Here is a 15,727-nt window from a genome sequence, read left to right on the forward strand (position 1 = left end):
TTTTTGAGTTTTTCGTAACTCTTTCCTAAGCTTTCAAGTTGGCGGTAGAATGTAAACATGCGCTGATAATGTCTATAATTCACAGTACGCGAGGTGGAGTGCGGTATGTACATCGTGTCGCGGTTGGCGTTGGCACTCTTCACGTGAGTTCATTAATCGATATATATATATATATATTTATATATATATCAATGTGATATACTGTACATACTGAGAACACAAAATACGAGCTTGATTTGAGGATACTGAAATCCAGCTGGAGGTACGACGGTGTGACATTCCACAAGTGCAACATTTCAAGTGTGCTAGTTTCGTCACTGTATAAAATATATCTATAGCCAAAAGGGTTAAGTTTTGAATGGCGTAAGGAAAGATTGGAACCCAGGTCAGGTTTTCAGAGTTTAACCTGCTGCGGACACTGGGAGTGCCCCCCGAAAAAGTACACAGGGCAAGGTATGCACTGTCATTCCACCCCTTGCTCCCGCCAGCATTTTTGACAGCTGCTTGTTTCTGTGAAATTACAGCAGTTGTAGAATCTACATTAAAAAAAACTTCTGAAACAGTGTTTATAAACATTGTTCGAGTGCCAGAGAGAGATACAAAGTAATGTTGTTTTAGAAACATTGTTCAGATGGGAGATAGGCCCCTTTCACGCCAGCAGACCGATTGGGTCCACCTGTCTATTTTTCAGGCGGACCCGATCGGACCACCTATTGTTCTCTATGGAACGGCGGATGTCAGCGGACACGGACACAGCCCTCTGTTCTCTATGGGGTGGTTGGGTGAAAATGGTCATCTGTCTGCTCAGCAGGGATCAGCAGAGAGATCCCCCGCTGAGCAGGCGAATCCGCTTGATGGATTCTGCTCCGTCTGAAAGGTGCCATAGAGAGATACAAAGTAACATTGTTTATAAACATTGTACAGACGGGAGATAACGAGATAAAAAGTAACGTTGTTCTAAAACATTGTTCAGGTGGGAGATAGGCCCCTTTCACACCAGTGGACCAATCGGGCCCACCTGCCTGTTTTTCAGGTGGACCAGATGGGACCACTTATTGTTCTCTGTGGAGCGGCGGATGTCAGCGGACACTATGCAGGGCAGACATGGACACGACCCTCTGTTCTCTATGGGGCGGTTGGGTGGAAACGAGCAGCAGAGAGATCACCCGCTGAGCAGACAAATCCGCTTCACGGATTCTGCTCCGTCTGTAAGGAGCCATAGAGAGATACAAAGTAATATTGTTTATAAACATTGATCAGACAGGAAATAGAGAGATACAAAGTAGCAATGTTTATATTGTTCAGATGGGAGATAGGCCCCTTTCACACCAGCGGACCGATCAGGTGGCGGACCTGATCGGACCACCTATTGTTCTCTATGGAGCGGCAGGTGCCAACGGACGTGTGTCCTCTGACACCCACTGGCATCCGATCTGATCTGGTCAGCTAAAACCCATCCGTCTGGCGGATCAAATGACCGTTAGATGGAAATAAACAAACAGTCCATTTCCACCCAACCGACCCATAGAGAACAGAGGGCTGTGCCCGTGTCTGCTCTGCATAGCGGACCTGACACGGATCTGTCATCTGCCTACTCGGGGAGGGGGGGGGATCAGCAGAGAGATCCCCCGCTGAGCAGGTGAATCCACTTGATGGATTCTGCTCCTTCTGAAAGGAGCCATAGAGAGATACAAAGTAACATTGTTTATAAACATTGATCAGATAGAACAGGGATATGCAATTAGTGGACCTCCAGCTGTTGCAGGACTACAAGTCCCATGAGGCACAGCAAGACTCTGACAGCCACAAACATGACACCCAGAGGCGGAGGCATGATGAGACTTGTAATTTTGCAACAGCTGGAGGTCTGCTAATTGCATATCCCTGAGATAGAAGATAGACAGATACAAGGTAAAATTGTCTATAAACATTGTACAGACAGGAGATAGAGAGGTACAAAGTAACAGTGTTTATAAACATTGTTCAGATGGGAGATAGAGAGATACAAAGTAACATTGTTTATAAACATTGATCAGACAGGAGATGGGGAGATACAAAGTGACATTGTTTATAAACATTGCTCAGACAAGAGAAAGAAAGATAAAAAGTAACATTGTCTATAAACATTGTCCAGACAGGAGATAGAGAGATACAAAGTAACATTGTCTATAAACATTGTACAAACAGGAGATAGCGAGATAAAAAGGAACGTTGTTCTGAAACATTGTTCAGATGGGAGATAGGCCCTTTTCACACCAGCAGACCGATCAGGTGGCGGACCCGATCGGACCACCTATTGTTCTCTATGGAGCAGCAGATGCCAGCAGACCGGGAGAGATACAAAGTAACATTGTCTATAAACATCGATCAGACAGGAGATAGAGAGATACAAAGTAACAGTGTTTACAGTATAAACATTGTTCAGATGGGAGATAGAGAGATACAAAGTAACATTGTTTATAAACATTGATCAGACAGGAGATAGAGAGATACAAAGTAATATTGTTTATAAACATTGATCAGACAGGTGATAGAGAGATACAAAGTAAAATTTTATGTTACTAAATGTTTATAATGTCTATAAACATTGATCAGATATGAGATAGAGAGATACAAGTTAACATTGTTACTTTTGTATTTAACTCAATTTAATTTTTGTAAAAATTAAATTATTTAGGGGGTGATCATTAGATACTTTTGTCCATAAGTTGTGTATATTTTTTTTCCCAAACATGTGGCATGTATATCAAAGAAAGTTACACACTTTAAAAAAAATACTGACTCAAAATGGAATCATAATTTCTATATAGTATTTAAAAAAAAAAAAAAAGTAACTAAACGAATGCTTATCTTTTATCTACAGAGAGTAACAGGATTCACAAATGTCTCCTAGTGCCGCTATACAGTAAGTACAGAAGGAGTAAAGTTGTGTAAATTCACATTTCTGATATAAAACCTGAAAATTACCTTTTTTTACACACATAAGACAAATTTTTACATCCTGAAAGGAATAATATTTCATTGTAACGTACATTCACAATTAGTTCTGGCCAGAAAGATAAATACATAACGTGATAATCTCTTGTTATAAATTGTTATTTTTGATTTATGACAGCAAATTTGCATCTAATTATAAAAAATAAAAAATAAAAGGAAGTGATCTGTCCTTAGGAATTTCTAAATTTGTGTGCAAATATACAGTGGCAAAAATAAGGATTTGATCCCCTGCAGGTTGTGTAAGTTTGCCCACTTACAAAGAAATGAAGGGTCTATCATTTTTATCATAGGTGTATTTTAAATGATAGAGACAGAATATCAACAAAAAATCCAGAAAAAACACGATACAAATGTTATAAATTAAGTTGCAGTTCAGTGAGTAAAATACAGTAAATATTTGATCCCTACCAACCAACAATAATTCTGGCTCCCACAGACTGGCTACAGTAGGTGCTCATGTGGTACACAGATTAGTCCTGTCAATGTAAGAAGGTTCTCCTAACGAACACTCGTTATGTGTATAAAAGACACCTGTCCACAGAATCTCTTTCTTCCATTCCAACCTCGCCATCGTGGGCAAGACCAAAGAGGTGTCAAAGGACGTTAGGGACAAGATTGTAGACCTGCACAAGGCTGGAATGGGCTACAAGACTATCAGCAAGAAGCTTGGTGAGAAGGAGACAACTGTTGGAGGGATGATTCGCAAATGGAAGTAATACAAAATAACCATCAATCTCCCTCGGTCTGGAGCTCCATGCAAGATTTCGCCTCATGGGGTGAGGATGAGCATGAGAAAAGTGAGGGATCAGCCCAGAACTACACAGGAGGAGCTTGTGAATGATCTCAAGGCAGTTGGGACCACAATCACCAAACAAACCATTGCCAACACAATACGCCGCCATGGATTGAAATCCTGCAGCGCCCGCAAGGTCCCCCTCCTCAATGTACAGGCCCATCTGATGTTTGGCAATGAACATCTAAATGATTCAGAGAAGGATTGGAAGAAAGTGCTTGGGTCATATGAGACCAAAAATAAGATCTTTGCCATTACCTTGACTGGCCATGTTTGCAGGAAGAAAAATGCTGACTATGACCCCACGAACGCCATCCCTACAGTCAAGCATGGAGGTGGAAACATTATGCTTTGGGGCTGTTTCTATGCTAAAGGTACCGCCTTTGGCCATGTATTGTAAAATCTTGGATGAGAACCTTCTTCCCTTAGCCAGAACACTGAGGATGGGTTGTGAATGGGTCTTCTAACATGACAATAATCCAAAACAAGGCAACAAAGCAGTGGCCCAAGAAGAAGCCCATTAAGGTCATGGAGAAGCCTAGCCAGTCTCCAGACCTTAATCCTATAGAAAATTTATGGAGGGAGCTGAAACTTCGAGTTGCCGAGCGACAGCCGAGAAACCTTAACGATTTAGAGATCTGTAAAGAAGAGTGGACCAAAATCCCTCCTGAGATGTCTGTAAACCTGGTCACCAACTACAAGAAATGTCTGACCTCTGTGCTTGCCAACAAGGGTTTCTCCACCAACTACTAATTCATGTTTTGCTTGGGGATCAAATACTTTTTTCAACTTACTGAACTGCAACTCAATTTATGACATTTGTATCGTGTTTTTTTCTGGATTTTTTTATTTTTTAAACCTTTAATACTGGCACCATATAGCATCTGGTGAAGCATGGACTGCGTGGCTGCAAAACGGTGGTGGTTCAAAGTTTCTATGTCAAAAGGGCCCTTTCATAACATTGCGACGCGCTAATGCACGCGGATTGACACATGTTACTCCATGCGTGTGTGGCATTAAGACAGCTCTTTTAAAATGTATGGCCAGCCAACGAACCAAAAATGGTGCATGCACTATTTCTGGTGGCACCGATGCATGTGTACCTTTGGATGTAGCGGTAGGGGTTTAGAACTCATCCATTCAAGGGAAAGGGGCTGCACCACAACCATCCTACAACTGTGGTGGTGGGGCATTTGCAGGGTTAAAGCAGAAATATCGCCTCCTCTTCGACCTGCAACGCACAGCAACCCACATTTTTCTCAAATTCCTGATCAACAGTAAGGGCTAATTTTGTGCACACCTTATACATTGCATGTCCCATGGCTCCTGTTCAGCTGGTGTGCTCTGAAAAAAGGAGCGGGGCAACGCGTTTTACCAATGTATTGGAGCACACTGGCACAGGATTATTGTAAAAACAAGACATGTGCACTGCCAAAAAATCGGTTCGTTTTTTGTTTTATTCTTTATTTTTTGGTTTTTTTGGGGTCGTTCATTACGATCTAAATTCTTTATTTCGAATAAATTTGAAAATTTGAAAATCAAAAGAACGAAAATCCAAAAATTCGAAAAAGCTAAAATCCGAAAATCTGAACATAAGAACAAAAATCTAAAAATTCTAAAATCCAAAATAATTAATTTGAAAATTCATAAATTCATAAATACGAAAATAAGAAAGAAAATACGAAAATTTGAAAGAATAACTAACTATTAAATTATAGGTAGTGGAATTTCCTTTTGTAATTTGGCTGTTAGTGAACGTAACGAATACAAATTTATCCAAAGTTACGAATTATCCAAATTAATGAATGACGCATCTAAACAAATGGAATGTAATTAATTAATTATAATAAATATTAATAATAAAAAGATTTTATTAATAGTATTATTATTATTAATTTGTTACGTTCCATTCGTTTAGATGCGTCATTTGTTATATTGGATAATTCGTAACTTTGGATAAATTCGTATTCGTTACGTTCACTAACAGCCAAATTACAAAAGGAAATTCCACTACCTATAATTTAATAGTTAGTAATAGGTATTATTAGTTAGTTATTATTTCAGAATTTCTCATTTTTGGGTCTTCTAATTTTTGGATTTTCGTTCTTTTATATTTTCGGATTTTCAAATCAGGTTTTTGTTTATCGATAATTTCCGAATTAATGAATTTGTCAAATTTTGACGAAAAGCAAATTCGGAAAAAATCTAAAAAGGGGGAAAATTTGTCTAATGGAGCCTCAGATAGCAATAAAAACCCAACAGAGGTGAAAATCTTTTTTGTACCCCCAGCAACCCTCTGGATGTGACACATGGATAATTACATGTCAATACTATTGTTATTAATATTATTTTTTATATTTTTGTATGTATATATGGAATTCAGCTTTAAGGAATAAAAGCAGATGGCAATAACTTTTAGGAATTGATTTTTGGATCTAAAACAAATGCTGCATGCCAATAATTTAACTGGTCCATAATAAAAAAAAATCTTTCATTAAAAGAGAAAAAAAAAAAAATCTTTTTTTTTTTAGTTTTATGAGAAAATGTGAAAATATTGCAAATAATGATTTGTGAATTGACCCACTTTTAACAAAAAAAATTGCAAATGATGTTAAAATATTGCATGTAGTGCTTAGTGAATTGAACCCCTTTTATAAATAAAACACTGTTTACATTTTGCCTATAACATTGACATTCTTTTAGCTGAAAAAAAGAAAAAAAAAAAAAGAAAAAAACACTGTGTGCCATAAATTTAATTGGCCTATGATATAAAACTTTTCATTAAACTGCAAGCCATAAATGTAATTGGTCCATGATATAAAACCTTTTATTAAAAAAAAGAACGATTAAAAAAAAATGCAAATGATGTTAAAATATTGCATGTAATTCTTATTGAATTGAACCCCTTTTATAAATAAAAGGCTGTTCACATTTTTCACCTAACATTGACATTCTTTTAACTGAAAGAAAAAAAAAAAAAAACACTGCGTGCCATAAATTTAACTGGCCTATGATATAAAACTTTTCATTAAACTGCAAGCCATAAATTTAATTGGTCCATGATATAAAACCTTTCTTTAAAAAAAAAAGAACGATTAAAAAAAAAAAAAAAAAAAAAAACCCTCTGGATGTGACACATGGATAATTACACGGCAATACTTTTGTTACTAATATTATTTTTTACATTTTTGTATGTATATATGGAATTCAGCTTTAAGGAATAAAAGCAGATGGCAATCATTTTTTAAGAATTGATTTTTAGATCTAAAACAAATGCTGCATGCCAATAATTTAACTGGTCCATAATTTTTTAAAAAATCTTTCATTAAAAAAAAAAAAAAAAAAAAAAAAAGGTTAACTTTGTTTTTATTTGAAAATGTGAATATATTGCAAATGATGATTTGCGAATTGACCCACTTTTAACAAAACAAAATTGCAAATGATGTTAAAATATTGCATGTAATGCTTAGGGAATTGAACCCCTTTTATAAATAAAACGCTGTTCACATTTTTCACGTAACATTGACATTCTTTTAACTGAAAAAAAAAAAGAAAAAAAACAAACACTGCGTGCCATAAATTTAACTGGCCTATGATATAAAACTTTTCATTAAACTGCAAGCCATAAATTTAATTGGTCCATGATATCAAACCTTTCATTAAAAAAAAGAATGCAAATGATGTGAAAATATTGCACGTAATGATTAGTGAATTAACCCGCTTTAAAAAAAAAAAAAATTGCAAATGCTGTTCACATTTTGCATGTAAACACTTAGTGAATTGACATTCTTTTAACTGGAAAAAAAAAAAAAAAAAAAAAACCGCGTGCCATTAATTTAACTAGCCTATGATATAAGACCTTTCACTACAGGCAATTTTTAAAAATTGCGTGAATGATGTTAAAATATTGCACATTACAGTTTGTGAGATGACCCCCTTTTAACAAAAAGTAATTCTGAAAATGAGATGAAATTATACCCATCATGTTGTTAAAAGCAAAAAAATAGGTAAATTAAAGAGTTAAAGATGTTTAAAAGTAAAAAAAAAGAAAATCTCTATTTCACGTCTATTGCCTTCTCTATAATTTTTTTTTCGTATCCCTAATAAAAAATACCCCCTCTCAGTAATCATTTTTACATTTTTTTTTTTTTTTTATACATATTAAAATATACGATGCCTTCAGCTGTCGGCACCCATTTTCGATGGTACATAAAATATAATATTAAAGACAAAGTTTTGGTTCTTTTTAAATGTGAAATGTACTGACACTCATTATTCGTCCCTTGTCACTTGTTTTCCATTCAATTATTCAGTGTGCCTCAGAGTTTACCACATATAGAAAATGGCAGTAAATGTTTTGTATGTTTTTTGTTTTTGTCTTTTTTTTTTTTACAAATATTCAGAAAAAGATTGTTGGCAAAGTGGTGGTTCCCACCATAGGTTGGTTGTGAATCTGAATTTCATGGAAATGGCGAGTCGAGTGTCTGTTGATGTGCTCTAGCTTAGAATTGTTGTCTTCATAAATTAAGTTCATTCTTCTCAGGAAGAAAACATCTCACGGCAACTTGATTACGACAATACATGCACCAGCCCGTCCGATATTCAGAGAGACCTCCTGAAAAACAAAGAAGATTTATTAGTAAGTGCTAAAAAAAATATATATATATATATATATATATATATATACAATACAATACATACAGTATCTCACAAAACACCCCTCACATTTTTGTAAATATTTTATGATATCTTTTCATGTGACAACACTGAAGAAATGACACTTTGCTACAAAAATAAATAAATATATGTATATATATATATATATATATATATATATATATATATATATATATATATATTTAAAAACATATATATATAATTTTAAAAAAATTTAAAATAATAATAATAATAATAATAATAATAATATACTTATTATATATATAATATATATATATATATATATATATATATATATATATATATATATATATATATATATATATATATATATATATATATATATATATATAATTATTACTTTAATATATATATTTTAAAAAATTAAAATAATAATTATATATATACTTATTATATATATAATAAGTATATTATTATTATTATTTATTTTTTTTTAAATATATATATATATATACATATATATATATATATATATATTTAAAAAAATTTAAATTTTTTTGTAGCAAAGTATCATTTCTTCAGTGTTGTCACATAAAAAGATATCATAAAATATTTACAAAAATGTGAGGGTTGTACTCAGTCAGTACACCCCTCACATTTTTGTAAATATTTTCTTCTATCTTTTCACTCACTTTTGTAGCCAGCGGTTTAGACATTAATGGCTGTGTGTTGAGTTATTTTGAGGGGACAGCAAATTTACACTGTTATACAAGCTGTACACTCACTACTTTACATTGTAGCAAAGTGTCATTTCTTCAGTGTTGTCACATGAAAAGATAGAAGAAAATATTTACAAAAATGTGAGGGGTGTACTCACTTTTGTGAGATACTGTATAATATTATTATTTTATTATATATATATATATACACACACTGTATTTTCTGTTTAGCTTGTATTAAGAGATTTATTTTAGTAATATGTAATCCTAATCAATAACATGGTATATAAGCCATTACTTGTTATTGTCATTTAAAAGGCTTTCAGTGTTTTTAAAACTGGAGTGTCTATTAAATAAATTCCTGGGCATCCTGCCAGGGCAGTGGTACTGTTACTGGGTACAAGTGGTACTGGGACAAGGTCCTCTAGTACTCAAGGCAAGGAGGCCAAAGGGCAACCCCCCCCCCAAGTGCCTTAATTCAGGGTTACCAAAATGAATACAGATTTGATAAACTATATACAAACAGGAAAAATATATACAGTATATAATCTAAGGGATGGAATGAAGGAGTTAATAAAAAAAAATGTACATGTTTTAGGGTTAAAAAAAAAAAAAAACATATATACATTTAGCTACAATTTTTGTTCTGTGATTTGTCCCTTTTACTAAAATCATGTTACTGGCACAAAAACATTTAAAAAAAGAAAAAAGCTTTTAAGGGAAGAAACGTATGACGGGGTTAATTAAATATAATTACATGTAACAAACATTTTTATTCTGTGATCTGTCTCTTTTTCTAAAAATCATGTTACTGGCACAGAAAAAATAAAAAAGGGCTTCTAAGGGAAGAAGGAGATAAGTAAAAAAAAAAACTCTTAAAGTTAATTAAGGGTAATTAAGGGGATTGCTTTTCTTTTTTTGTTTTTTTTTTTTGTTTTTTTAGTGTTTTTTTTTCCACATAATAGTTAATTTTTGAATGCAAGGTACAAAAAGAGATTTCATTTTATAAATGAATGCTGAGCAGGACCTGGGCTTGTCTGACAGCTCACCCTGTAGATTATATAAAAAGAATACAGCTCTGCCTTTGTAATTATCAAAGGTCTGTGACAGTTGGTGTGTTATGTACTTATTTTCCAATTTGAAAAAAAAATCATATTATTATTGTTGGTATTAATAGTATTATTATGTTTATTATTGTATTTATTTAGATTATTATTGCATAAAATCATATGTTATAACTTGAACGTCTTATACACTGGCATTATTCTATTTGGCCACTAGAGGGTGATATATGCAAATATTTTCACTATGTTCTAGGAACAATGTGGTTCTGCGTTCGGATAAAGTCGTGGTAAACTTCCTTTTTTTGGACTTGTACCGACAGGTAAAGCCTATAATAAGGCTCGTCTGTGGGTACAGCGAACAACTTGCAATGTTTAGGAGATGCTCACACTGGAAGCAGACGGTGACGTCACGCCATACCGTGCCAGACCTTCAGAGCTCCGTGCCAGATAACCTTGCGGGGAATTTTTTTTTTTTTTAATGCTGTGGTTTACTACCACTTTAACCACTTAAGGACTGGAAGGATCTACCCCCTTAATGACCAGGCCTTTTTTTTGCGGTAGGGCCCTGCGTCGCTTAAACTGACAATTGCGCGTTCGTGCGACGCTTTACCCAAACAAAATTGACGTCCTTTTTTCCCCACAAATAGAACTTTCTTTTGAAAGTATTTGATCATCTCTGCGGTTTTTATTTTTTGCGCTATAAACTAAAAAAAAAAAAAAAAAACGATAACTTTGAAATAAAAAAAAAAAAATTTTACTTTTTGCTATAATAAAAAAAATATATAAAGAAACAAATTTTTTCCTCAGTTTAGGCCGATATGTATTCTTCTACAAGTTTTTGGTAAAAAAAAAAAAAAAAAAAAAATCGCAATAAGTGTAAATTGATTGGTTTGCGCAAAACTTATAGCGTATACAAAATAGGAAATAGATTTATGGCCTTTTAATTTTTTTTATTTTTTACTAGTAATAACGGAGATATGCGATCTTTTAGCGGGGCTGCGACATTGACAGACAGATCGGACACTTTTGGCACTTTTTTGGGGACCAGTGACGTTTATAGAGCGATCGGTGCTATAAAAATGCACTGATTACTGTATAAATGTCACTGACAGGGAAGGGGTTAACACTAGGGGGCGATCAAGGGGTTAGGTGTGTCCTAGGGAGGTGTTGCTAACTGTGGGGGGGGGACTGACTGGAGGAGGAGAGAGATCGCTGTTCCTAATCACAAGGAACAGACAATCACTCTGTACTTGTCAGAGCTGGGCTCAGCCCTTCCTTCTCTGAGATGGCCGCTCAGCTCTCGGCTAATTGCCAGCTCCCATCTCTCTCCACAGTTACTCAGCTGTTGATGATATCCTGCTCGTCAGTCCTGCCTACTTAAGCCGTCCAGTCCAGATGAGCTCTGCCTTCGCCTTGGTCAACATCACAGAGACAATCTCCTGCGATCCTGTTGAAGACTTGCTTTGCTGACATCCCTTCTGGCTCCAGATCCTGCTTGCTGTTCCACTACATTGATCCCTGACTTCTGGCTTGGCTGACTATCCGTTCCGGTTACTGACTTTGGCTATGTTTTGACTACGTTTGTTCTTTTTACTTTTATTATTAAACAACTGTGATTTAACTGTACTTCTGTCTCGGCCTGATTTCATGGTTTCTGACAGTACTCCCTTGTCAGAACTGAGATTCGCCGTGTTTACACTGACAGATCCCCATTCTGCCTCTGTGTGGAATGATTACGGGTGGCCGGCGGACATCGCGCCCACTGGCCACGCGCACGGGCTCCGGGGGGCCACGCCGCGCTCCTGCCCGCTAGATGCATTACACGAAATGACATACAATGACGGCGATTCGCGTAATAGAGCCAACCTGCTGCAGTACGACTGCGGCGGATGGTCTTTAAGTGGTTAAAGTGTAGCTAAAGGCAAATTTTTTTTTTATTCTTTGTTTTGGATGAAGGGAGGGTTTTAACCTCTTTTGATTTTCTGTTTTTATTTTTATTTTTGCCATCTGTGTCCCATAGTGGAGATTTCCCTTTACTTCCTGTCCCATAGCCAAAACAGGAAATGTGAGGATATCCCTCTAAAGTGAGGGAATCCCAGGGTGTAACCAGAAATGGTGCCCCATTGGAAGATTTCTCCTTCTATTCCTGTGCTGGTGACAACCTAAATTCTAAGATTTTATTTCACTTTCGATGGGAACGGGACAAACAAGAGGGGGGTGAATCTTCCTAATGGGGGCATAGACAGCAATAAAAACCTGGCAGGGGGTCTAATCCATCTCCACTCTATCCACACACAAAAAAAATGCCTTTAGTTATACTTTAAGGTGCTGACAGCTTCAATGACAGTTCCACTTTTTTTTTCTCTCTTTTCTCTCTTTTTTATTTTTTTATTTATTTATTTTTTTTACTTTTCTTTTCTGTTCCACTTTAAAGCCATCAACTACATTTTCCAGATCTCCACATGGAATCATTTTGCATTTTAGAAAGCAGGCTGTTGCCCGCGGGCATCCAAAACTTTGCCTCAATAACTTACTGTATATTTTCTTTGAACTTTTTACATTACCATATCAGCCAGTTTAGTTCTCACTCCCCCTATGGGCCATGTTTTAGTCTGTTTATTAGACATGTGCACTGCCAAAAAAATGTGTCCGTTTTCGTTTCATTTGTTTGTTTGTTTGTTTTTTTGGGTCATTTGTTATGATCTAAATTTGTTATTTGGAATAAATGTGTAAATTAGAAAATTCGGAAGTCTTTTTTTTTTTTACGTACGAAAACCGTACTAATGAAATGAAAATTTAGACGTTGAGTTCACATCCGCAAAAAAAATTTTTTTAGTCCGCATGCCCAGCTTTTGTTTGATGCAAAAGTGAAATCTGCTGTCGAAAGCAACGTACTAACGAACAATTCAAAAATCGGCAGATAGCTCGTCGTACGAATTTTTCCATCCGATTTTCGGATCGTGTGTACGGGCCTTAAGTGTCAGATTTGTCTGCCGCAATGTCGCAGTCCCGCTAAAAATCCCTGATCGCCCCAATTACTAATAAAAATATTTAAAAAAACAAAAAGGGGGCTCTCTGTGATGGCGGATGTGTAACCTGTGAGCTCCGGAACCCGCGCCACCCTCCATCGCCTCTGCATAGCTTCATTTGCCACCGATTGCCACAGGAGTAAGCCACATCAGCTCCTAAGACCTCCAGGCACCTCATGGTCAAATACAGAGACCAGAGAGAACATTACCGGTCCTTTCCAGTGCCGCGGTCTACGGTCACTATGGAGACCGCTACCTCACCAGGCTTCAATCCCCAGTCTCAATTACACAAGGGGAACCGGAAGATTACTTCCGCACCCTAATGCCGGAGAATGACTCACAGCCAGGCCCCACCACAGTCAACACCCCCCTGCAGCAACCCTCAACCAACCAACATTTATTAACCCCTGAGTTGCTGGACATCAAGCTCCAGGCCCTGGCACAACAACTCACTAGGGGCATAGCTCAGGAAGTGGGGAACATCTCCAGGGAACTGAGGGTCGAAATAGATCAGCTTGGGGGGGCGTACAGCCACACTTGAGACAAAATTTGATGAGACTCTTCACTATCTGCAAGCTTTAGAAGAGGAAAATGTGTCCCTTAAGCATTCTGTTTCTCAACTACAACTCCAGCAGGAGGATCTGGAAAACAGAGAGAGGCGCCAAAATCTCAGGATACGTGGCATGTCAGAAAAAGTGTCTGATAACAATATCAGATCATTCCTCCTGGGCCTGTTCAATAGTCTTGCTCCAGACATTGCTGATATCGACTGGAATGTGCCCACAGATCCCTAAACCCCCGGCGGGTGCTAGACGAAGCTCTCACTCTGGTAGCCCGCAACAGATCCCACATTGATTACAAGGGGGACAGAATCCAAATTTTTAGCGACCTCTCCCCGATCACTCAAAAAAAGACACTCTTTACGGCCTATTACTCCAACAACACAAGATTCCTTACTACTGGGGCTTCTAGTTCCATCTCTCCGTCATGAAGGATGGAGTTCAAAACATCATCCGAGACCTGCAAGAAGGGGACTCTCTTCTTAAGAATCTGGGCCTGCCACCACTACCAACGGAAGATGGTCAGCCAATTCCCACCACTCCCCAGGCCCCCACGGCCCCCTCTCGGATCTGTAACCCGGTGAGAGGAAGAGGAGCGAAAGCTTACTCTGTGCCACAATGCCCCCAATGCTCCCGACTACCAACCTGACCACCTGTGAGATGCTCTCCATGATTCTTCTCTTGGGGTTCCTACCCCCTGTCACCCCTTATACGGGTTTGATTTTTGATCGCTGATTCTTTTATGTTTTCTCCCACTTAGATGCCTTGAGCTGTTTGGTTTTGTTTCTAGATAACTCATAGAAGGTTTATAGGGAGACCCTTGCTTGCTCAAGCCAAAGCTTACCTCACCCTCACTGGAGACTGCCTTGCTCCCCCTACTGTCCTCTGACTGCAGTCGGGGACCCCTGAGATGCCTTTGCTTCTCAGGCCTGCTACTGTTGTTCCTGTTTTACCTCTTTGGCCGCCCTGGCCTGCTTGTTAACACGCTACTGAACTCTACCTAGTTTTTTTTTTTCTGAGGACCCTTTTTGTTTTTCAATTTTTTACTTTTTCTTTTTTATTCTCATTGAAGTTGTATATCTCTTGCCTTCCAGGTTACAGTATGCTGTATTACTAGTTACAAGGCTACTGCTTTGTTCCCATACCATAGGGGGATTACCCAATGCATTAAGGGTACTCTGGCTTACTAATTTACCCCACTTATGGCTCTAAAGATATTGTCCTATAATAAGGGTTTGAACGCCATCCATTAACGATGGCTGGCTCTGAAGGAATTCAGGGCCTCCGGCACGGACGTGATCCTGATTCAGGAGACACACTTCCGAGCCAGAGGTTCATTAAAATTCACTTCCATGATATCCTCTATCCAGGATCATGCTTTCTTAAAATGTAAGGCCTGGTGGGTGAATTATATTGGTGAAATAGATGGGGATCAGTGGGACATGGCCTTGGAATCGATACCTGCAGTCTCAGTTTCGGCCTCCCATAAGCTCTTGCAACTGTTTATTCTGCACAGAGCTTATCGGACGCCTGTACAACTTCATGGCTGGGACCGGAGAGATTCTCCCCTATGCCCAAAATGCAAGGTACACCAGCGTGATTTTATAGACCTGATTTGGAGATGCTTGAAACTCTACCGTTACTAGATGGAGGCATCTCGTTATATATCTCCAAATTTGTTCAGATAATGGTACCCCTGACCCCCCTGGTGTACCTACTAGGGGCAATCGATGTAGAGATGTATCCAAAGGGTATGTACTACATGATCACCAGACTGTTATATCTGGCTATAAAACTCATAGCTCGCTACTGGATGGCACCTACGGTCCCCACAGGGAAACAATGGATCAATTATGTCAACTCCCTTCTTCTTAGGGAACACCTGGCTTACCGTCGCAGGAACGCTGTGCGAAAGTTTGATCTTATT

The 15,727-nt window shown here is 37.4% G+C and overlaps 1 protein-coding gene across 2 annotated transcripts in view; it reads right to left on the reverse strand.

Annotated features, from left to right (window-relative positions):
* Positions 1-5,779: 5,779 nt before the first annotated feature.
* KLHL4 (kelch like family member 4) overlaps positions 5,780-15,727 on the reverse strand; it is a 268,730-nt gene continuing 258,782 nt past the window's right edge. For both annotated transcript variants that reach the window (XM_073598113.1, XM_073598114.1), the window contains exon 11: positions 5,780-8,405. In XM_073598113.1, coding sequence (XP_073454214.1) covers positions 8,346-8,405 — 60 coding nt within the window. In that variant the 3' untranslated portion in view covers positions 5,780-8,345. The remainder of the gene's footprint in view (positions 8,406-15,727) is intronic.

Source organism: Aquarana catesbeiana, linkage group LG09, assembly GCF_042186555.1.
Source record: "Aquarana catesbeiana isolate 2022-GZ linkage group LG09, ASM4218655v1, whole genome shotgun sequence".
Lineage (NCBI taxonomy): Eukaryota > Metazoa > Chordata > Amphibia > Anura > Ranidae > Aquarana > Aquarana catesbeiana.